Below are 22,260 nucleotides of genomic sequence, written 5' to 3'. Positions count from 1 at the left end.
CGAGGCGCTGCTCTGCGGTACCTCCGAGCGCTGCCCGCGGCCTCTCTGTGCCTCTCCGAGCCCAAGCCAAACGCATTAGCTCGGACCGTGCCCCCAGCGCTGTTCCTGCGCTCGCCTCGCAGTGCCGTGGTTGGAAACACCCCGCGCCCTTACCCGCGCGAGCGCTCGGCACTGGGAAGTCTCTCCAGTGATTCCCAAGCGGTGAAGTGCGAATGGGCTGGGTTTGCCTCGCTGCGGTGGCCAAGGAGAAGTGACTAAGCGTGTACAAGAGCCTCAGTGCTAGAGTCACTCTCCCAAACGGAGACTAGAGAGGCACACAGCCACGGGGATCAGCACTTCTGAGTTGTGCTGGTCAGTCTCAGTGCAGAGGTGACCGAGGTGCCCTTTGGTGTGGCAGCTCGGCTGCTCAGCAGTACTGCATAGTTATGCACAAAATGACTTAAGTTCAAATTGTCAAGGTGAATCTGAATCACGTGGTGATTTCTGTGGCCAAACCATGTGAATTGACTTTGGGAAGAAGGGAGGACAGTTCATATTCAGGACTACCTCTTTATGACTTACATTTTAGTGTGGTCCATGTGCTGCTCTCAGAGGAAGCATTGAGGCAGTGCCCAGTGAAGGGAGGGGTGATAACTAAATTGCTTGATCAGCCTCATGTCAGGTGTAGGTTTACCATGACAGAATTATATTCTTATGTACCACATTGTTTCAGTTCCTTCATAAAACGATTGATGGCATCTGTGGCCGTGCGTATCCTCGATACCAGGACTATGGCAATGTGTGGAGCTTGTCGGAGTGGATGGAGGTTTTAGAAGAAACAGTGACCTATTTCAAAACTGCAGTTGGCAAAAACATATCTGATGAAGAGGTAAGGGCTCATCACTGGCCTTGACTTTGAGAGATCACACTGGAGTGATTAGTTTTGTAGTTTGTTTAGTCCCAGTGTATTTTTATAGTGTAGCATTTGAATAGTAATGGGTTAAGCCTAAATAGGTAGAAAGTAGGCAGCATTTAGAGACACTGCCAAGACTTCTGAAAGAAAAAGGGAAATAGATGCTAGTTTTTTACTATTTTTAATAATGCTGGATGCTTAAAATACTGGTTTAGTCATTCAGATTGGTATTTGGAGTACCACCAAATTAAATCTGTTTTTCTTAAAATACATAACCTGCATTACTGTTCATTAGCAATAAAACAAATTCATACTCTTATTTGGCTTTCTTTGGTCATTAGTACTGCATTGAAGTGCTTTAAAATACAGACAGTATGTAAATTTTTTAAAAAACTCTGCCTGTGAATGGAGGGCCATGTGGGACAGGGGCTATAATTCAGGGCATTCCAGTATATATGAACGTTGCAAAAACTTGTTCCATTATGAGAAATCTTAGTTCTCATCTTTTGCATATTGGTGTTTTGGCTACCTGCTAGTAGCTAGGTCAAAGACAGATGTGTAGCCATGAGGAAGTCTGTACATCAGTGTGTCTGTTTCAACTGAACAAATGTCTTTGGCTTCCACTTTGATGTTGAGAAACTTTCAGAGCTAAACCTGAGTTGTTCATGTATGTGATTTTTGTTTTGATTTTTGGGTGGCATCTAAGAAGGCTGATAAAGCCTCTGTTCTCTGATGTCTTTAAATGACAAGAACTTTATTTTTTCCTTATATGTTGCTGTGGTAAACAGACTTGGAACTATCAGACACACAGAGCAGCCACTGAGTCCAGTTATCAGCACTCTGGGTAGAGGCTTGGATATCTACAGAGCACAGCTATTGCAGGGGGTACATGTTATTTCTGTGGTTCATAGTTTAAGCAATCACTGTTTTTATTTTTATTTGTGTAGGCTGCTCAGCAGATAATTGAGTTAAATTCAGACTGTCAAGAAGCAATCACAAAATGCCTATTTTTTTTTTGCCCTAGTGGAAAAAGTAAATGCAATCTCTTCTGCTCAGCTGCAGGATTTTGACTGGCAGTTAAAGGTGAGAGTGTTGCCTTAATGTTGTCTGAAATAAATGTTCAACAACACAGAAATAACACCCATTTAGTCCCCTTAGGTCTGCTCACTCTGGAGCATGGTTCAGTTTTTAGAGATACGGTTGAACCGTGCCAAGGACATTGTTTCTCCTCTGCTGTACCACATTCTGTTCTCTAAATGAATGAGCTAGGCCTGTACAATGCTGACCTGTGGTGTTTTCAACCAATCTTTGATTTAAATACATTTTAAAAGCCTTATTTATACTAGAGTGAGTATAATAGTAAACAAGAAAGCAAGCACAATTGGTATGTAATCTTCTTCATCAGTGTTTGACAAATAGGATATCTGACAAAGTGTTTGATCAGCTCTAGAGGTTGTTGAAAAATGCAGTAGTACATTCAATATCAGGTGAAGATGTGGTGATATGAAAGACTAAAAACTTAATGGCTCCACCTTACCCATTATTGTTGCTTTGTTAATCTGCACAGCTTGCTCTCTCCAGTGATAAGATCTCCATGCTGCAAATGCCACTCCTCAATCTTGATTTGGATGTGAGAGAAAATGGTGAAATTAAGCCGATTTCTATAGAGATGAATAAGGAAGAGCTGCAGAACCTAATAAATGCACTGGAAGCTGCTAATAAGGTACCTTTTACTGGTACAGTCTTTTGTTCCTGACCTCTCATGTACTGTGTTTATTTTAAGTAAAATTCATCGAATCATAGAATGGGTTGGAAGGGACCTTTAACCATTGTCTAGTCTAACCTCCCTGCAGTGAGCAGGGACATTGTTGACTAGATCAGACATTGCTCAGAGCACTGTCCAACTTCACATTGAATGTTTCCAGGGATGGGACATCCTCCTCCTCTCTGGGCAACCTATTCCAGTGTTTCATGTCCCTCATTGTACAAAAATTTCTTTCTAATACGTAATCTAAATCTGCTGTCTTAAAACCACTGCCCCTTTCCTATCCTGAAAACTGGCAAAAACTCAAGCTAATTGTTATTAACTATGAACTATAAAACCAAGTTATAATAGTGCTGTTAAATATTCTGAATTACAAAGACACTAAGATTATGTCTGCCATGCAGTTCCCAATGAGATAAATTAGTCTGGATGCAGGTGATGTTCTCATGAAATTACAGCCCTGAACAACTTTCACAGCTTTCTTTCCCCTGGATTTTTTTTTCTGCAAAATTACATAAAAATAGCTTGTCATGAGCTCTACAATATGTAAACAAGGATTCTTACAGGACAGGCTTCAGTCTCCACACACCCTTTGTTCTGCTTCAGGGTCTGTATGGAAGCTGTGGGATGTTGTTATCGCCTTACTTTGTTTTATGTGCACACAAGGAGGAATTCACTTCAGAAACAGCTTTGTGCAGAAGGAATCCCCTTGGACCTGGACGTTGCTATTTTACTTCTTGATTACAGGCAGCTGAGGAATGATTTGTATGCAGTAAAAAGGGTAAAGAAAGTTATTGGCAGTGATAGTTGTGTGAGGTTGTAAAAGAAGCTGAGAGAGGGGTGGAGTGCTTTTCAGAGGAAAAACATGTTTATTCAGTTGTACTGCAACAGAAAGTAAAAAACTGCATTTCATAGGCTGCTTAACTTTTGGTCTTGTCCATCTCAAATCTCATTCTTTTTCTCCTTCTTGAAGGTTGTCTTACAACTGAAATGATGGAAATTCAGATCATCAACAGTATCTGCTGGTGATGGCTCCTCAGTTGAACTGAGGCAAAAAAAAGTATTTTCTGCAAAGCAAAATGTCTTTGGTGCTGTCAAACACTGAAGTGAGAAGACAATTGCGACTTGTGACCAAATAAACTACTAATGCTTCAACAGAATAATAAAGTCTTGTATCTGACCAAAAGAAATGCAAATCCAATGTACAATTGCTTTTAATACTAAAGATTTATAGACCTTTGGAAAAATATCAGGACATGTGCCATGTTTGTTTTGGTTAAACTTGGCAGTGACTGTACAGGTGCCTAGTAAAACTAAGGTGTCTTACTTGCATAATATGTTATCCTTGTCTAAAGTACCATGATAATAAAGACCATGAGAGAGTATTTGTAGCATTAATGTATTTATACTTGTAAATATGGTAAATAAACACTTGACTTTGAATAACTGTAGTAAGTCATTTCTTGCGTTATTAATCACTAAACTCTTTTTAGATGCTAGGGAAAATCAGCTTTACAAACAGAAACAGTGTAGAACCACAGAGTAGCTGAGGTTGGAAGGGAGCTGAAAGGACTGGAAACCACTTTTATTTAAGGCGGCAGAATTAATAAACAGCAATTTACTTCATGCACTATCAAGTTTGGGATGTTGTTTGGATAGAAAACACTTGTGTGCTGGTCCATTTCTACAATTTATAGATGTACTGTGAACAAGTACATTTAAGAAAGCAGATACCTAGAAAGTCTGTGCTTCAAAGAATAAAGTGGATATTTAAAACTTAATTTGCAGTGTGTTGTTGAGAACTCCTGTGTTGCTACCTCTTAGTTTTCAAAGATAACTGTTAAAAAATACTGTAAATTCTTAAAATGAGTTGTTTTCTCAACAATAAAAGGCCATAAAGAATTGCTCCCATTTTTATGTTCAAGCAATGAAACGTCTGTTGCAAAATCTGCCACATTTCTCACTAATAGAAGGCAATTTTTTAAAATGTAGATGCTATCTAAAATATTTCTGACTTTTTCTTAGGAGTAGAGACCTAAAGTTTATATGGTTTCATTTTTAAAATTAAATTATGTATTAATGGATTTAGAATTGGGAGTCTTTAGTATCATCCTATATTTGTCCTGTCCTTTGCTACAACACTGAACAGAAAAGGATGAAAAATCATTTTTAAGTGATTTTTTTTTTTGCTTTAAAAAGAAGACAAATTTCTGCAATGATGTGACAGCAATAAATGTGCAATGAGCTGCTTTTCTTGTAGGTGCTACACTTTATTGAAAATCTGAGTATTTTTTTATATAACCATCAAAATTCTGTTTCTAATAGGGGGCATAACAACACCATGTAAATGGCTAGAGAGGGAGAGGAGCACCTGTTGATGAGTAGTTGAGAACTAGCAGCTAAAATGTGGTGGTCATGGAATTGCATTCGAAATGTGCATCCTGACTTTACATCTCTGCAGAGAAATTAACTATCCTCACAAGGCACATAATGGCCTCCAGTAGATGACACAGAAAGGGACCAAACAGAATGAACAAGAGAGCTTGCTGCTCTGTGCTTTGTACCATCTACCAGAAAATGTTTTATTTCTCTCTGTTCAGGGGATTAGGTACTTTTGGAACAAAGCAAGGTGTCCAGTTGTGGCAGATAAGGCATTTGTGGGTACTGTACTAGGCCAAATCGATGCAAAAGGTTAGAGACTTGAGAAAACCTTGATACTGGTATCAGCTTCAACATACACTTTGATGAATGCAGGTAGACATGAGCAGATAGTGAATAGGACCAATGTATGTGTAAGAGATGCATCTAAAACAAGCTCATGTGGCCAGGAGCACATCTGTCAAGTATGCCCATCCATGTGAAGCACAGGAGGATAGGTAAAGAAGGTGGCAGTGCATTTCCACACTGAGGTTTTCTTGAAGTGTGGAGCACTGCAGAGTGTCATTATCCCTGGAGGAACTCTGTGCTGGGACCAGAGTGATATAAAACTGCACCAGTAACAAAAGCTGAGGAGAAGTTGTGGTGTGAAGAGCATCACAAAAAGACACTTGAGTCTGTGACTAAGGGGGAATTAGGCCAAAGGTGCAGAAGTTTAAAGAGACTGCATTAGCATTAAGTAACTTCTGATTCTGTCCTTGCTTATCTGCTTATTTTGCCCCTATTTGTATTTTCCTATGCTCTTCCAGGCCTGAGCTCTTTCTAATTAACTGGCTACAGTATATGGAATGGCTTTGGTGTTTGCATATCACAGTGACTTGTAAAGGTTGTTCCCAGGAGATGTTCCCCATTTGTTCTGTTTCAGGGACATGGATTCATATTCTGGCAGTGTTTCTCCTGCAGAGCAGCTCACTGCTGGGTCCTGCAGTTGCACAGGCAAAAGAAATAGAAAACAGCCATCGTAAATATGTTTAAGAAATATCTGTGTTTTTGCAGGTGCAACGTACAGACCTCTAAAGTATGTAATTAACACCAGAAATAAAACGTTGCACTGAAGGCTTTTTGAACCAAAAGCTAATGAAAATAGTCCATATAATGTATATGTAGTTTTAATTTTCCTTCCCTTAAGGGTGAGATGTCACAACCATGTAGGAAGCACCTACAGAAATTCACATTGCATAAACATACCTGTGGTTTGAATCAGAAAATGCAGCATATCTTGATACAAAACATAAAAGTGAATTATAAAAATATTACTTGCTCTCCACTGGCATTCACTGCACTTTTCTGTTTCACAGAATTCTTCTCTTGATTTCAGAAAAAACATGTTTTTCTTGATCAGCTATTTTGTGTTGGATTTTGGCATGTGAAGGGAATCAGAACTGGATCTGAGCAGCAAACTGTTGGTGTGGAAGTGACTATTGTAATAAAGCTGCTTTTGTAACAAAGCAGTTGTGTATGCCAAGAAACTGTGTTTTTAAAAGATCTGTTTAAGCCTGCAGAACGTGTCTGAGTTCTGGAGCAAGCCTTCCTGAACAGAAACATACTGAAACAGAATTATGCTTTTTTCTGAAAGGTGGTTTTAAGAACAGTAATATACCCTGTCCTGAAGTATGCATACTTTGCTCGTTTTGAGTTGTGAATTCATATTTATAATGCAGTATCAGCAATAGAGGGATTCTCTTCTGGTATTACTAGAGAAGTGCATCAAGATAGTCTCTAATTTTTTTTACTTCTTTAAATCAACCTTAATTACATTTGGTAGTATACTACTCTTTTCTCTGTAAAATTATAGTACATACTTGCTTCAGGACCTCTCCAGAAATAGCAAAAGATCACTGCCAAAACCTAGAGAGGAAGGCAAATCTCACAAATATTCATACTTTGGACTTTTGCTGGCTTGTGTCGTTCAGATCATCAGGCTGCTGTGTGGAGAGGTCTTCACAGCAGCAGAACCTGCTGTTTTGAGCTGGTTTGTGGAGTGTATACTGGATGTTCAACAATTCACATTGTCTGTGTCTGGGAATTTTGCTCAAAGTTACTCTTCAAATGTGCTAGCACCACCAGGGGTCCTACATAGAGAAGGCTCTGGCTATTTTTATGTATCAGGTTAGTCAGCTGGAAGATATGCAGATTTTTCTAACTGGGAAGTACTGCAGGTCCACAGGGACTGCATTGGTGGTGGTCTATCTGTGGGGAAGGATTCCTAGCATTATTTAGATTAAATACCTTTTTTTGACAACTACAGTGGAAGAATCATTTATTTTTTTTCTTTAGAATGCAGAGGTTTCAGGTCTGCCATATTTCTCTTGATATTGATTTAGATGGGAGCCAGAGAAACATTGGATGAAATGAAAACTGCTATTAGCTTTGTCTGTAAAACCCAATCCTGAGTTCTTTACCTGTGCCAAAGTCTCATTCAGCTCTTTCTTGAGATGATGACTTGCTAGCTTTGTTTCAGAAATGTTTGCTGCAGTACACAACATTCAAGGTTAGTTTCCTCTGAAAATCCAAAAAAAATCAGGTAGATCAAAACAGCAAATGACATTTCAAAGACAGGAACAAGGAAACTGGTATGTTCACAGATGAGAACGAGGTTGCTAATGCTCTCACTAAAAATGCATGATCTGCCAAAGGAAACTATCCTTATGAACATTTTTGACAGTGTGGTTTGTATTTTATACATTTATATACTTATAAATATATACTTATATATACTTATACTGTGCAGGTACAGAGAGCAAGTGATGAGTTAAAAGGAATTGATCAGAGACCGTCTCTAAAAAGATGACATGCTTCTGCTGCCGTGTAACGATTTTAGGTCCTCATTGGTAATGATATTCAAACACACTGGATTTTACCAAAAATTAAGTGTAAAGGAATGACTACCAGGCCATCCTTTTTAGACTGGCAACAGCACAAGACAAGAGGTGATGTTTTTATCACTATGGAGACTCAAAATTACTTATAAAGTAATTGAGAAATACATATGCCAACGTACAAATATAATTAGAGTTAACTCTGCACTCCAAGACAGTAAGTAAACCAAAGTCATCTGGACTTCCTTTAAGAAATGCCAAATTTCTTACTTGTCTTTTAGATATTTCATCCTGTGCATACATTTCATCATCGTTACATGCTGAAATTCAATATTCTGCGATCTCCTGCCCTCTTTGGGCTGCAGGGTGGTAGGTTGCCCATGGGGGTAGGAAGAAACATGCTTGTACAATCACAGATGTGGATTTGTTATGCTTTGTAATACAGAAACCATTCTGAAAGTTGGGATTTTTTTACATGACAGATATAACCCAGCCCTTTTTTCCACTAATATTCCCAAGGCAGTGTTAGCAATGCATCCTCAGTATGTGAGAATTCATGAGAATAGGCAGAGGTTCATGAGTGATGGGAAACAGAAGCAACTGGTGGAACATGGTCCCCAGCCCTGAGTGGCTTTCCTCATGATTTATCTCAAGAAATCCTGCACTTGCAGTACAAGCGGATGAAACATTTCCTATAAGGGCAAACAAGGTGAATCAGCAGATAACTCTGAAATAGAAAACTCTGTGCTGTTTGGTGATAGCATAGAACAATGTAATGTCCTAAATATTCCTGTTATATTGAAAATACCTTTTTTTTTTTTTTTGACTAACAGGGTTGGGGTTCATCAGATTCCTTTCTGCCAGAGAAGGGAGGTGAATTAACATGAGCTTTGTTCTCTGCTCAGCAAGCTGCTTTGTTGAAACTTGTATGAATGTAGTATCTCATAGATCCATACTGTTCTGCTATCTTTTGGTTGAAATTACCAGTGAATTCAAATACTGTTAGTAGACTCACAGGTGGGCACACAAACATACAAACTCAAGGGCAGCAGAAACTCAAGTCCTGGGGAAATTGGACCCAGAAAGACTTTCAGTACAAATTGCATGAGAGCTGCACAAACTGTATGGGGGTATGGCTAAAACCTAATTAGCAATAGGACCTTATCTATGCTCATCTTGAAGTCTGGTTCCTAAGGGCAGGGAAACTAATTACTGACAAACAACAGTGAGGGAGATTAGCATTACAGCATTATTCACCTTTATTACATACAGCCAGCCAAAGTACTCCAACTTAGTGATGGGAAGAGATTGTATTTCTGTTGTACTCACAAATTTCTAGCTCCAGATAGCAATGTATATGGGTAACCCATAAACAGACTCATTTTTTCATCCCATTACTCTCATAACCACTGCATTTTCCTTGCTGCCAAGCAAGTGAGAAATGTTTTCTTCTGCTTTTTCTCTTTTTTTCTAAAAGGAGTTGAAAGGGCAAAAACGTGCCAGTTACTGTTATACGCCCTGTTCCCACTTACGTACAGTAAGTGGCTCTTGCTTCTCTATGTGTTGGGGTTATTGCTTCCTGCTGCCAAAGTTTGTGCTGAGAGCTGGCAGCTGTTTCCTGACTTGAGATTGTAGCTTGCAAATCTCGATGCAGACAGGCCATGGTGCACAGATATTAGGAGTCTGCAAGAAAAAATGCTGAAGATCAGTAATGCTAATCTTTGCTCTTATAATTGAAGGTAAAGGATCCTCTTTTTTTTTTTTTAACCTCAAGCCTTGTTTCAATGCCATGTTGGATGTTGGCTCTTCCTAAATGTTCACAGCAGCAGTAAGGAGAGGTTGCAATGTCTCTGCACCACTGGAACAGCTCAATTAAATTACTCACCTGTGGTCTGTCTGTGAATATTTTTGTGAACTCAAGTAATGCAAAAACATGGGTTGCTGATAGTTGTTTTTCACAGAGTGTTTTACACTACAGATCTTCAGAACATATTACTTCCTTTGAATTTATTTTTGTGTATAACCACAAAGCAGGCAAATTCACTGGCTCATGGACTTATTATGTTTGTAAAGTCTGGTGCCAGCTCATTGAATTCAAAACTATTTAATGGACAGCACATATAGCTCTACTGCTGTCTCCTGCCTGGGGCCATTTTTTGCAGTTATGGAAAATTCAGTTTGATTAGCATGCAAGATTTCCATATGTTCTCTGTATTGTTTATTTTACAATACCAAAATAATATTGTTAGTTGACACTTAAATATTTTTTATCTAAACATTGATTAAATTTGACTTAAAAAATAATGAAATTGTCCCATGTGGGATTCTTGTTTAAAAGTTGTTATTTCAGGGTGGGAATAGGCATACAAGCTGTAGCATATTCAGAAGAACCATTTGACTGAATTAGTATTTGTCCTGGTTTGCCTCAAGTTGTACCCAGTGGCTGATTAATCTGATAAAATTGTGCAGCTCTTTAATATACTGGATGCTAAAGGTTGTAACAACAGAGAGAAGACATCTGAGGAGACCACCATTGTGTTCCATAGAACTTGGGATGAACTTGGATGTTCCACTGAACTGGGACTTCAGAGCCCACAGAAAAACTAATGGTCTCAAAGACCTTTCGAGATGAGCATTGTCAAATGCCTGGTTTGCAGCCTTCTATTATTTGTAATGAATAAATTAAACCTATTCCCTTTCTTGTTTGGTGATTCTGTGATTCCAGACTCTTTCTGCAGAAGTCTGCTGTACAAACATAGGGAAAGGGCTGAGGTCCTGTTCTGTGAGAAGGTCCAGGTCTCACACAATGTGAAGAACATTAACATATAGGAGGGTTTCATTTATTATGTTCTGATTAAAAGAATTATAATGTCTGTTGGCAATAAGATCACAGCTGACCTTACTGCCAGGCAAAGAGGAACTGATGAAGAAGCTTTCCACATCACTCATTAGTATTCCCTACTAACTCCTAGCTGTAGGTATTGCTGCTTACTGTCCTGATTAACATTTCTTTCTGTATCACCTTCTATTGATAACAATCACTTTGGTACCTACATAGACTCTGTTGGCTTGTGTATCCTGATTTTCCTAAAAGTATGAAACACTTGCAATAAAAAAAAACCCAAAACCTGATAATAGTTCTGATTCAATAAAATGCTATGTTAGGCAGCACAGGGCAAATGATGTTAAGAGGCAATTGGCAATAGAGAAGGGAAATTAATTGGATACAGATAGAAGATGACTGACCTATTGCTTCTCAGTTGCATGGACCTTGCTAGCACTTTGCTTGGGGCTCCTTGGCTGGAGTTGTGCTAGGTGATGAGCAGCCAGGCAAGGAATCCTCAGGAGGAGTGTACCCAACATTGCTGGTATGCTGTAAGACTCAGACATTATCTCCTGATCCTCAGTGGAGTGAGGAAATCTGTAGGAAACTGTGTGCAGAAATCTCCTCAAGTCTGTTCCCAGACATCTGCCAACATTTGGGAGAATGTTGCAATTACCAGCCACAGGAAACCTGGGAGTCAAGAAAAGTCTTGGTCTGGGGTATCTATCCCTCAGAGTTGTTTCCAGGAATTAATGTGTTTGTTTTCTTCTTTTTAATACAAAATTACATATTGCACAATTGCTCTCATAAATTGCAACTTTGCTACTTTGTGGAAATAACAAAATTCCAGTTAGATCAAATCAGCTGATTCCTTGCTTGGAAAAATCAGTGGGATTTGTCTCTGCTACCTTTTCTTTCTTTTGAAGATCCCTGCCCCTCTGAAAATGTGATTTGGCTTCTCCTTGAGTGATACTTCTCACACACACTGTGAAAATACTTCCCAGTATAACTATTGTCTGAAATGATGTGTGGTGTAATAGCTATATTCCTTCAAACACCTACTTCTTCAAATTTCTCTACACTCTAAATGCTGAAAGACAGTGACAGTCTATTACTTTGAGTTGCTTTACTGTGCTGTTTGGAGCATGCTGCTGTGGGCTCCCAATCTGTGATAAGAAATGCAGTGGGACTAATTTTTATTCCACTTATTAAAAAAATAAAAGTGGGGACAGAAAGGTCATGGGTGATGCACAAACTGTAAAAATTGAGGCATTGTGCTTTTACTGAAGATGCTCTTTAAGACCACATCTGTACTATTTTGATCTGAATGTTGTGAGGCTGGATTTGGGTTGGATGTTGGTTTTTTTTTGTTTTGTATTGTTGAGGTTTTTAAAAGCTTAAAATTAGAAGTGTTTGATGGAGTGGTATCTTACATTGTAACATGTAACATTATAGATACTACAGTTCTTCAGAGTTTACAAAATTGAGAAGGAAAAGAAACAAGTCTAATTATGTTAGTCTGTGGTAGCATTACTGCATTAATTAGTGGACATAATACAGCCAGTAAACAACATTGAAAAGAATAAATGTGATGGGAAGGACCATTCTGGACCACTTGTCTATCAAGTTAACATCAGGCAAATCAGGGATTTTGACTTTGTTCTGGGATGCCCTCCTTTGTAAAGGTTCTCTTTTATGAAGCCTGTGTCTGTCCAGAGCACTCTTGCTGGAGAGGTCTCTGCTGGAAGTTGCTCTTCTGTGCTGCAAGTTGGCACTGTCATATGTGTACATGGTGGCTCAGGAATCAGGGAAATTCATGAACACATCTGAGCTGCTGACATCATTTCGTCTTTCAAGTGGTCTGAGAAGAATATTTCCATGGGGATCAACCTGTGTCAAGAATGAATGTGGATTAGACAGGTTCCTCAGCTGGCCCAAGGTGTTTCCCAGATGGATAGGCACCTTCTGGCTCTACTGCTGAGGCTCCTGGGGGTGCAGTGAAGTCATGTCCAGTATAGCATTCACAAGTGTGAAAAGATACTGAATACACTTTCCTGACTAGTGTGAATTTAGCTATTAAACAACTAAGTACCTTCCATCCTGACCTGGCTTCTTGGTCTGGAAGCTTTTAATTCAGTTAGTTATCTCATCCTCTGCAAAGTAAGTCTTTTCTAATTTTATCTTTAACTTGGATCATGGTATTAATGAAATACTGATTTCTAACATCTGGTGACTGGATGCCTGAACCTTTCATGTACTCAAGGCGAAAAGAAAGTGTTTATGTCTCTGCCCATTTGAAACAGTTTTATACAGTTTTAGTGCTTCAGGTTAGTTTCAAAAAGTTTTGTAACAATGGGTTCATCATATGAAGTACATGTGTGTTTTGTGAGTTACTCTAAAATGCTCATGCTAAGAATTGATTTTGGAGAATTACTATGTTGCAGAGATGGAAACCATACCATACCATACCATTGACTTGTTCATGTGTGTATGGAATAATTAATTTTGCTCCATGAAACCTTACATTCAGTTACATGTTTATGTGTTGGTACCTGAAGCAGTGGTTTCAAAAACATTTGTCACTTACTTTATTTGTGCTGTTGGTTTGTCAGGGCACTATTTTCAGTACCTAAGCAAAAACCTGAAACTGCAACTAATATGTACATGTCTAGCACAAACAATTATGTATGTATATATAAAATATCTTCATATCATTGTCTTTCTTATGTATGGATGCAATTAACCATGAATGGCTGCATTGCTACAAAGTGTTTACCTTTTCACACATCTTTTTTTTTCAACATGTTTGTAGTAAAAGCTCTTTTCTTTTTGGTGTTTCCAGGATGACTCCTGACTTTTCCATAAAGACTTCCTAGTTGTTTCAAATTTACAGATATTTAAACAACCACTGGTAGCTCATATGAGGGAAATACACATCAGGACAGGCCTCTTAAATGAAACTTCAAAGACTTCATCTTGGATATTAAAACTGGTTTTGGTAAACTGTGGTGTTGGACCTATCCCAAATATATTACAATCTAGACCATAGTTGTCTGCAGATGCCTTTATATCAAGGAATAAGATATTAACTGTAGACAATGTCTAGTCTTGTGAGGCACCAGTGATATGCTTTGTTTGCACTCTGAGCTTTCAATTTTTAGCAAGACACAGCAGAGCCAGGAAATTACACAACAATCTACAGAGGGTTTGAACTATGCTCAATAAAAAACTCCAAGCAAAACACACGTGAAAATCCATTCTCTGGGGTTTTCTGCAGAGGAAAGCTTGGAGCCAGGCAAACCTCAATCTCGCCTGGCAGCATGGAAGATGTTCCTTCCCATTGCCAAGAGAAATCTTTACACTTTGTCTTCTGATGTATTTGCACTGTGCCTGACTAAGAACTTTCTAACTGAAAACAAAGCAGTAAAGTACAAAAGCGACACAAGAGAGCTGCGGGTAAAAGAATATTCTAAACGGAATAATAAGTCACCACAGATAGAAAATGCACTAGCCAAGTTTAGCGACTGATTCTGCATGCATTGAAATGAGCATTCAGTGGGAACACTGCAGTTCCCACCACAGTTTTGTTGACAAAATCTCACATATTCTGTGTTAGAGAGGATGGCTGGTCACAACTCAGCATGGTGTTTTAAATATTTGCTTGAGATAAGAGCTACCCAGTTTATCCTTTTTAGATCAAGTCTTCAAATTTAAGCAGATGGAAGATTTAAGCTAGGGTTTCTTACTCTCCGGAGGACTCCCATAACTATGGGACTATTCATTACTCTGAGGTTCTGGCATCTTTTTCTTTGGAAAAAATCTATGATCTCAAACTTGTCTCTGTGTAGAAGGAGATTAATTTTTTTTAATCCTCAGAAGTTTTGATAGGTGAACCTTTTCGTTTCAGTTCTATGAAATAGCTCTATGAGCTGGTTTTGATTGCATAATGTAATGTGTAAGCTGATTGATGTTAGCGTTACAAGCAGTTGTTATGACTTCTCCTTTGTGAAGACAGCTTGTAGCTGCCTACATTTTTCATCTTATCTTCTCTATACTGTTAATATCGCGGTCAGTTTGCTGAGTGTTGCTCATACATCTAATGCTTTTGTTATCTGATGAAGGAATTTGAACTCTTTTAGTTGTGGGATTTGTATGTCAGATGGGAATGATCAATATCTTCACCTGGCATAAAGAGAGGAAGCACTGTTACATATCTTCTATTGGTTATAGGTCCTGCTATGGATAAATAGTGTGGGACAAGAGTAAAAGGGAAAAAGTATCCTATAGCTGTATATACTTACAGCTGTACTTCTTTTATGCTTCAAAAAAACCTTTCCCCTGCTCTGGTACAGACAGCATAATACCAATGAAAAAATCTCATCCACGATGAAGAGGGGCTGGGAATTCCACTCTGTCCCACTGCTCCAGTCATGTGCATTCTTCCTGCCAAAGACAGAAATACAACTGTTGGACATCAGCACTTATGTGCTGAGTAAAACGAATCCCACATCAATGTGTGGGATAAAAAAAATCTACTAATATCCATTCATGCGTGTGTGTTTATGTGTATGTGTATATATGTGTGTGTGTCTGAAATCACAAACCTGCACTGTATATGCAGCAAGTGTCTGAGTACTTACAAATCCTGGTACAAAGCATGTGTGCATTCCTTTTTCTGTCAGAAAAATGCTGGTGTATGCATGTGGTGCTCTAGAAACTTTCCATTCCATTCTCAGTACCAGTATCAGAGTAATCTTTGCCATGTAACATTTAGACAAAAGCTTTTAGTTATGAGTTAGGGCTATTTCTTAGTTAAACAAAATCTCCAAATATGTAGGATAAAGAACTTACCTGCACTCTGATCCTTTACACTTTCTCACCCTTTACTCGGTTCAGTGCACTGGGGCCCATGTAGCCAAGGCTGACCTCTGAAGAAGCTTTGCTTCCCTCTTCATCATGAATCCTTGCTGTGCTGCTTCTCACCTAGGCTGGGTTATGTCAGGAGCTGTTAAGGTGACTGGTCAGAGTTTGTGGTTTTGATGGGTTTTTTCTTTCCTTATTTTCCATAGAAATGGATAGACAGTGTCTGCTCCCAACAATCTGTAATGGGGTGGCTTATCTCCTCTGCTCTGTGGAAGACAGTACTTAAGGGACCTTAGAGACTGCTGATTGCCTGAACTGAATCAGTGCCCCCACTGAAATAAAGCATCTCCTACACATTGGGACAGGAGTCAAATGCGAGTAAGGACTTTTAATGAGTTCACTGAGACTGAGGATGTGACGGCTTTGTTACTGATGCTTAGATGTAGTGGTGTGGCTGCTGGGACACCAAACACATAACTCTAGAACTGATAAGATATCAGAGAGTTTCTGAAATTCACTTCCTGATATGTATGTGAAATTGCAACCATCCATCAAGCTAACTAACAACAAACCTGTTAGAGTTTGATTTATTGGTATCATTCTTCAAGCTGAACAGAGGGCTCAAATACAGTTTTGTCCAAAGGTTATCGCCGCAGGCCATAACAGTACAGAAATGTATAGGACACCCTGGATAAGACTTCTTAAATACTTGGATGTAATATATTGTAAGAAAAGCAGAGAAAGGAAGAAAATGTTTGGCTCATTAGGATATGCATTTTCCTCTGAGTCTGACTCAGTCGGGCCAAACACACCCAAGGGAAGGGTTTATTTCTGAAAAAATGAGAAAAAGCAAAATAGGTTTATAGAAGTTTGGAAGTGCTCAGTGCTGTATTGCAAAATAAAAGTTGTCCCTATTAAATAAACATCCATAGCATTACTTTCTGGAATTTTTCTGGCTTGTTTTTTAGGAGGGGATAGTTGTCGTGTGCTTGAATTCAGCTAAGGGAGAAATCCTGACATCTGTGAAAGCTGTTATAACCTAGCAGCAGCATCCTTGTGTTTCTGGAAGCTTAGTGGTGTGGGCTTCTTTCAGGGCTTACTGAAGCAACAGAGCCTGTCTTTGCTTTCTATTTTTGGTGTGTGTAAAGAGGAACTTTATTATAAGCATTTCTTCTATACCACCTTCAATAGCTAAGAAATATACCGTTGAAGTGGTAAATATTTAACTTCCTTGTACCTTTCTCTGCTGAAAAGAAATGTGTCCTGAATATTCATTTGCATTTCCTGTAGTTTCTTACTCTGATTTTAGTTGAAGATGGAACAGATCGTACATTGCATAATCTCCTTAAAATACAATTTTTTCTAGGCAATCTTAAATGCTTTGCACATGTTTTCCATCTGCATTTGTCTCTATCATCATATACATCAAAATTGTCACAGTAGAAATGATGTTTGAAAAGTTAGCTTGTACATTTTACCTGGACTCTATTTGTTTCCAGTCTGCTCTTCTTGCCTATAGCATGTCCTGCCCTGCCTGCTGTCTGTTTTTGACATTGGGGTCCTTTCCCAAAGAATATGTAGTTTACAAAGGCATATTCCAGCAAGGCCAGGAACACAAACACAAAGCATCCCATCAGGTAAATGTCTATTGCCTTGACATAGGGAATCTTTGGCAAGGTCTCCCTGAGGTGGGTACTGATGATCGTCATAGTCAACACAGTTGTAATTCCTGCAAAAGGAAGAAAAGGACATTGGCTAACAAGACAAGGAAGGAGCTTTGAGTGTGAAAGGCATAATGGCAGAATTGCCCAGCTACCAGCCCTTCTCATGAGGATGGCTTAACCATGTGATCAGATACTTAACAGGCAAGGGAATGCATTTTGCAGGTCTGCTGATAGCACCTTCCTTGGCTTTTCATGCAATGGAGAGTGAATGAAATCACTTTCAAAATCCCAGGCTGCCTTGGTACATCTTGCCTTAATTTTTACAATAACTGCTAGGGGATGTGGTGTTAGCTGACCTGGATAGCAAAGAGTTGATTGCTGTTCTTTCCATGGGAGGAAATGCTCCTCACTTTACTTACTGAAGTGGCACTGCTTGACCTCATAGGGTGACTTGTATTGCTCTGGGGATTTGGAATAAATACCTAGCTTTTGATTGGAAACAGAGGATGGAAAGGAGAAACGGCAAATTTTTGATAATGTGATGGTCTTTGACAAAGAGAAAGTGATATACACACTTGTACCAAAACAGCTTTTCCTGTTAAATAGGTGCTTGCAAGTAAAGCATTTCCATCTCATCTCATCTCACCACTGAATGATTTTTTTTATGTGTGTTGTGTCTTAGCAGGATGAAATTATTTTTTAGTCTTCTTTAATCACAAGTCATTAATGCATCTAGATAATGGCTCTAGGCTCAGGTGTAGTGAGCTGAATTTGCAGAGAGGTGGGACAAAATGGCTGTCTGGCATTAGATTTGAAAAACATATCTGCTTTAAATTGCAGATGGCAGCAGCAGATCTTGGTTCTTATGTTAAGTTGTAGGAAGGGACATGGTATGGGAAAGAACCAACTGTAGGTAAAAGAGACTTATTTGGTGTAAGCTGGTATATCTCCACTGATGTCAGTAGGATCTTGTCTGCTCATTCTAATCACACATCTGGCCTTGAGGACACTTTTTGACATCAACATGGCTTCTTCATGCAGCACAGTGTAGATACCTTTGATATCTGAATTAGACTTTTACGCTTCAGTTTGGAAGCAAAATACTTTTTGCCTGATCCAAAGACCATTATGACAACTGGAAGTCAGTCAGGATCCCAACCTAACTGCAGACCAAGAGCTTCAGATGTAGGCAAGGTGACACCTGCCTACCTTCCTGACAACAAAGGCCTTACTGTCCATGTGTAAGATCACAATTAATGATGCTGCAATCAGCAGTATGGATTTGGTGCCTCTGTATTCAAAGGCAACAAGTACCTATGTAGTTCAGTCGATTTGAGAAGCTGTTACCTAGAGCCACTCTGGCTGCAGAGGCATCATAACTGATCCAAAAAGATACCCATGACAGAATTGTGATTAGTGTGGAAGGCATATAGGTTTGCAAAATGAAGTATCCAATATTTCTTTTAAGCCGGAAACTAAGTGATAATTGAGGATATGCTCCTGAAAGAAAAAGTCATATAATGAGTAACACCTAACAAAGGTTAGACACTGATATTTCTGGGTTGGGGAAGAAGGGAGAGTTTTTTTAATTGACCAGTACTTACCTGTTGTAAATTCCACTCTCTTTGATACCATCTTGTAATCAACGATAGAAAATTGTGGGAGCTGAATGTTATTAACTCCTGTTACTGCTGACTCTCCTCCATTCCAGTAAAATTCAACATCGTCAGTAGTGTATCCATCTGAAACAGAGGCACAATTTGATTATTGACTTCTTCTTTATTACTTTGCTTAAATAGTTGTGGTTCAAGTGGAAGGAGCTGCTGTTAATTGGGAATTCAGCCTTCTGCTGTGTGACATTTCTGTTAAACAGAAGCCATGTAGCCTCCTCCGTACCCTGGGGAAGCTTCTAGGTGTAGAAAGGGAGAAGAGAGAAAAGAAGGATAAAATTTAAGATTAAAGATAATTTTTTAGCTACCTCTATTACAACTACTTTTCATTCAGTTGCTCAGTTTACGAACAGACTGATACAACACCAGTGAAATTTTTAAACTCTCCTTGGAGTAGCTCTAACAGTAAAACCAGGTTCAGTTCCCAGCTTTTCATTTGATTTCCTATGCAGGCTGTGACAAAATACAGAATTTGGAGTCAGTGGAGGCAAAGATGATTCTAGAATGAAGGTGCTTGTAATATTACCTGACAATGTCTGACAGAGCTGTAGATAACCCCTTGATATTCATGAAGCATTTTATATTTTAATTAGACCATGCTATCTTTGATCTTCTGTTATCACAGAACTGTTTCTTTTTTACTTCAAAACTAGCACCTTTCTTCTGTTTCCTTTTAACAGTGATGTTGATTATTTATAATTTAATTAAAAATTAATTTGTCATTCTACCACTGGGAATGTTAACATTATTGTTGCCATTTTCAAAAATATTTCAATTACGCTCAAAAGTGACTGAATTTCAAAACAATCTCTCAATTGACAACATTTTTGAACTAATATTTAAACTGACTCCACTTTATTGCATTTTTCTACTTTTTCAATATATCTGCCAAAGGAGAGATCAACATTTCATCTATTTTTAAACTTTTCCTTCAGGTGTTAGATTTAATCAGGTTTAAATCATATAACAGATCAAACAGAAACATGTGTTTGAACTCAAAGCTTTAGAAAACTTGACGGTAGTTTTGCCAGCTGAACCAACCATAGCATCAGAAGTATCCACAAAGTTAGGAGCCTATCCTTTCACATGCACCAGTAATGGAATATCTAGCTAGGGAAGTTTGTCTTGAGGTGTCTTTTCCTATGATAGTGCCTGGTAACAGCCTCATCTCTGGGAAGCTGACCACACGCAGAACAGGCCTGTGGTTTCCCTGGTGACAATCATAGAAGCTCTCACAACTTGCTGCCAGGCTCCTGAGACCACTTGGAAAGTCTGCAGGTATTTAACAGCTATCTTTTGATGCAAACATACCATGTTGGGCTGAAAAAGGTTAAATGTTCACATATTTTATTTGTGAGCTGCTCAGTGCCATGGTTTTCTAACTATCTGAGTTGCTCCAAAAACCATACTAACCTGTGGAATATGGATTGCACTGTTAGCTTAAAACAGTGCTTACCATTACTTATGGGAAATTTTTTAAAAAATGAACCAGCCCAGGGCTGTGACACAGAACTCTGCATGTCTGGTTTTCATTAATTTTCACTGCAAAAGGTCAAGGTAACTGCTTGGTAGTGGGACTTCCGTAGCTGCTTTAAAGGCTTTGCACACAAACCACAGGGCCAACATGTAGAGTGTGATACAGAATGATTGAAAGAGGGGATGGAGACTGCTAAGACTGCTTGAAAGGCTGAGACTGAGATTGACAGAGAAGTGCTAATTTTCTTGCAAATCTGTGTTATAAAATATTTCTTTTGAATGATTTCATCTGCCATGCCAATTGGATGCTCACAAGTCCATGAGCCCTAACAAGATCCACCCCAGGGTAACAAGGGACCTGCCGTTGGTCTTGACCCATCTATCTAGCCTGTCTAGATCCCTCTACAGAGCCTTCCTACCCTCCAGCAGATCAGCACTCCCACCCAACTTGTTGTTGCCAATGAATTTACTAAGGGTAGACTCGATCTCTGCACCCAGATCATCAATAACGATATTAAACAGGTCTGGGCCCAATACTGATCCCTGGGGCACTAGTGATTGGATGCCAACTGGATGCAGCACCATTCACCACCACTTTCTGGGCCTGGGCATCCAGTTTGTAACCCAGTGAAGTGTCACCATGGGCTGCCAGCTTCTCCAGGAGTATGCCATGGGACACAGTGCCAAAAGCTGTGATGAAGTCCAGGTAGACTACATCCACAGCCTTTCCTTCATCCACTAGGTGGGCCATGAAAGGAGATCAGTTTGGTCAGGCAGGACCTGCCTTTCTGAAACACATTCTGGCTGGGTCTGATCCTTTGGTTGTCCTGTATTTGACCTGATTCTTCTGCTCTGTGCCATCATCACCTGGGTCCCTTTTCACATCCCTCCTTCCAATCTTGCTCTGATTGTGCCACTTCATTGGATTGTGCACATTGGGACCCAGAGCAGAGAGAGGAGCCATCTCCAGTCCTCAGCAACTCCTGACTTTATTTACAGCCTCTTCAGGCAGCCTCTGCCAGCATCTGCAGTCCTTTTGACTTCTTGGCAAAAGAGGAAATAGTTTGGGGACCTTACTGCAGCTAAAATTCCCTTCCCCAAGAGTGAATTCCCTACCTTAAGAGTAGATTTACTTTCTAAAACCCACAATAGTACCAAACACACACCTGGGATTGTACAGGGCAGGTTTCAAAAAGAAAACTGGCACAATCTCCTACAAAAGGGTTGCACCATGTTACTGTTACACTGTGTGGTGATGCTGGATCTTTGCAAAAAGAGATTAGGTGAGTTTTGTAATGTAGGCAGATGTGCTTTTTGCTAGTCTTGGAAAGGTTTCTGTGACTTTGGCTACTAAATAAAAAGTAGAACTTCTAGGTTATAAGGTCAATTGACCAAAGGCAAGAGCTTGCACAGAAGATATCAGCTGGTGACAAGCCACCACTACTGGCAGACCATGTTTTTAACCTTTACAAGCTTAAAAGAGACTTTCAAATACAACAAAAAGTAGATCTAGTGTGAGCCACTCCTGTTTCTAAATACACTGATTTCTTCCCTGAATTTCCTCTGGTTAAAGCTGAAGGAAATTATGAGAAAGGGATAGCGATGTTTTTCACTCAGGAGCATTCATATTTGTTAGCTTACTACTGGCAGACCATGTTTTTAACCTTTACAAGCTTAAAAGAGACTTTCAAATACAACAAAAAGTAGATCTAGTGTGAGCCACTCCTGTTTCTAAATACACTGATTTCTTCCCTGAATTTCCTCTGGTTAAAGCTGAAGGAAATTATGAGAAAGGGATAGCGATGTTTTTCACTCAGGAGCATTCATATTTGTTAGCTTTCAGAAGAGTAA

General features: G+C 39.2%; 2 protein-coding genes across 2 annotated transcripts; one reads left to right on the top strand and one right to left on the bottom strand.

Annotated features, from left to right (window-relative positions):
• Window positions 1-712: 712 nt before the first annotated feature.
• COMMD8 (COMM domain containing 8) lies at window positions 713-4,098 on the top strand (the record flags this gene model as incomplete). Its single annotated transcript, XM_009077521.1, is given in 5 exon segments — window positions 713-868; window positions 1,840-1,898; window positions 1,900-1,975; window positions 2,460-2,615; window positions 3,631-4,098. Coding segments are annotated over 5 exon segments (468 nt in total), but the record flags the coding sequence as incomplete, so codon positions are not given.
• An 8,180-nt stretch (window positions 4,099-12,278) lies between these two features.
• Window positions 12,279-21,160, bottom strand: LOC103804885 (gamma-aminobutyric acid receptor subunit beta-1-like). Its single transcript, XM_009077520.1, is given in 5 exon segments — window positions 12,279-12,626; window positions 17,078-17,328; window positions 18,611-18,763; window positions 18,868-19,005; window positions 20,992-21,160. Coding segments are annotated over 5 exon segments (1,059 nt in total).
• Between the last annotated feature and the right edge of the window lie 1,100 nt (window positions 21,161-22,260).

Source organism: Acanthisitta chloris, unplaced genomic scaffold, assembly GCF_000695815.1.
Source record: "Acanthisitta chloris isolate BGI_N310 unplaced genomic scaffold, ASM69581v1 scaffold15946, whole genome shotgun sequence".
In the NCBI taxonomy this organism is placed as follows: domain Eukaryota; kingdom Metazoa; phylum Chordata; class Aves; order Passeriformes; family Acanthisittidae; genus Acanthisitta; species Acanthisitta chloris.
The sequence above is the reverse complement of the archived record's forward strand: the minus strand, read 5'-3'. Positions and strand labels throughout refer to the sequence as shown.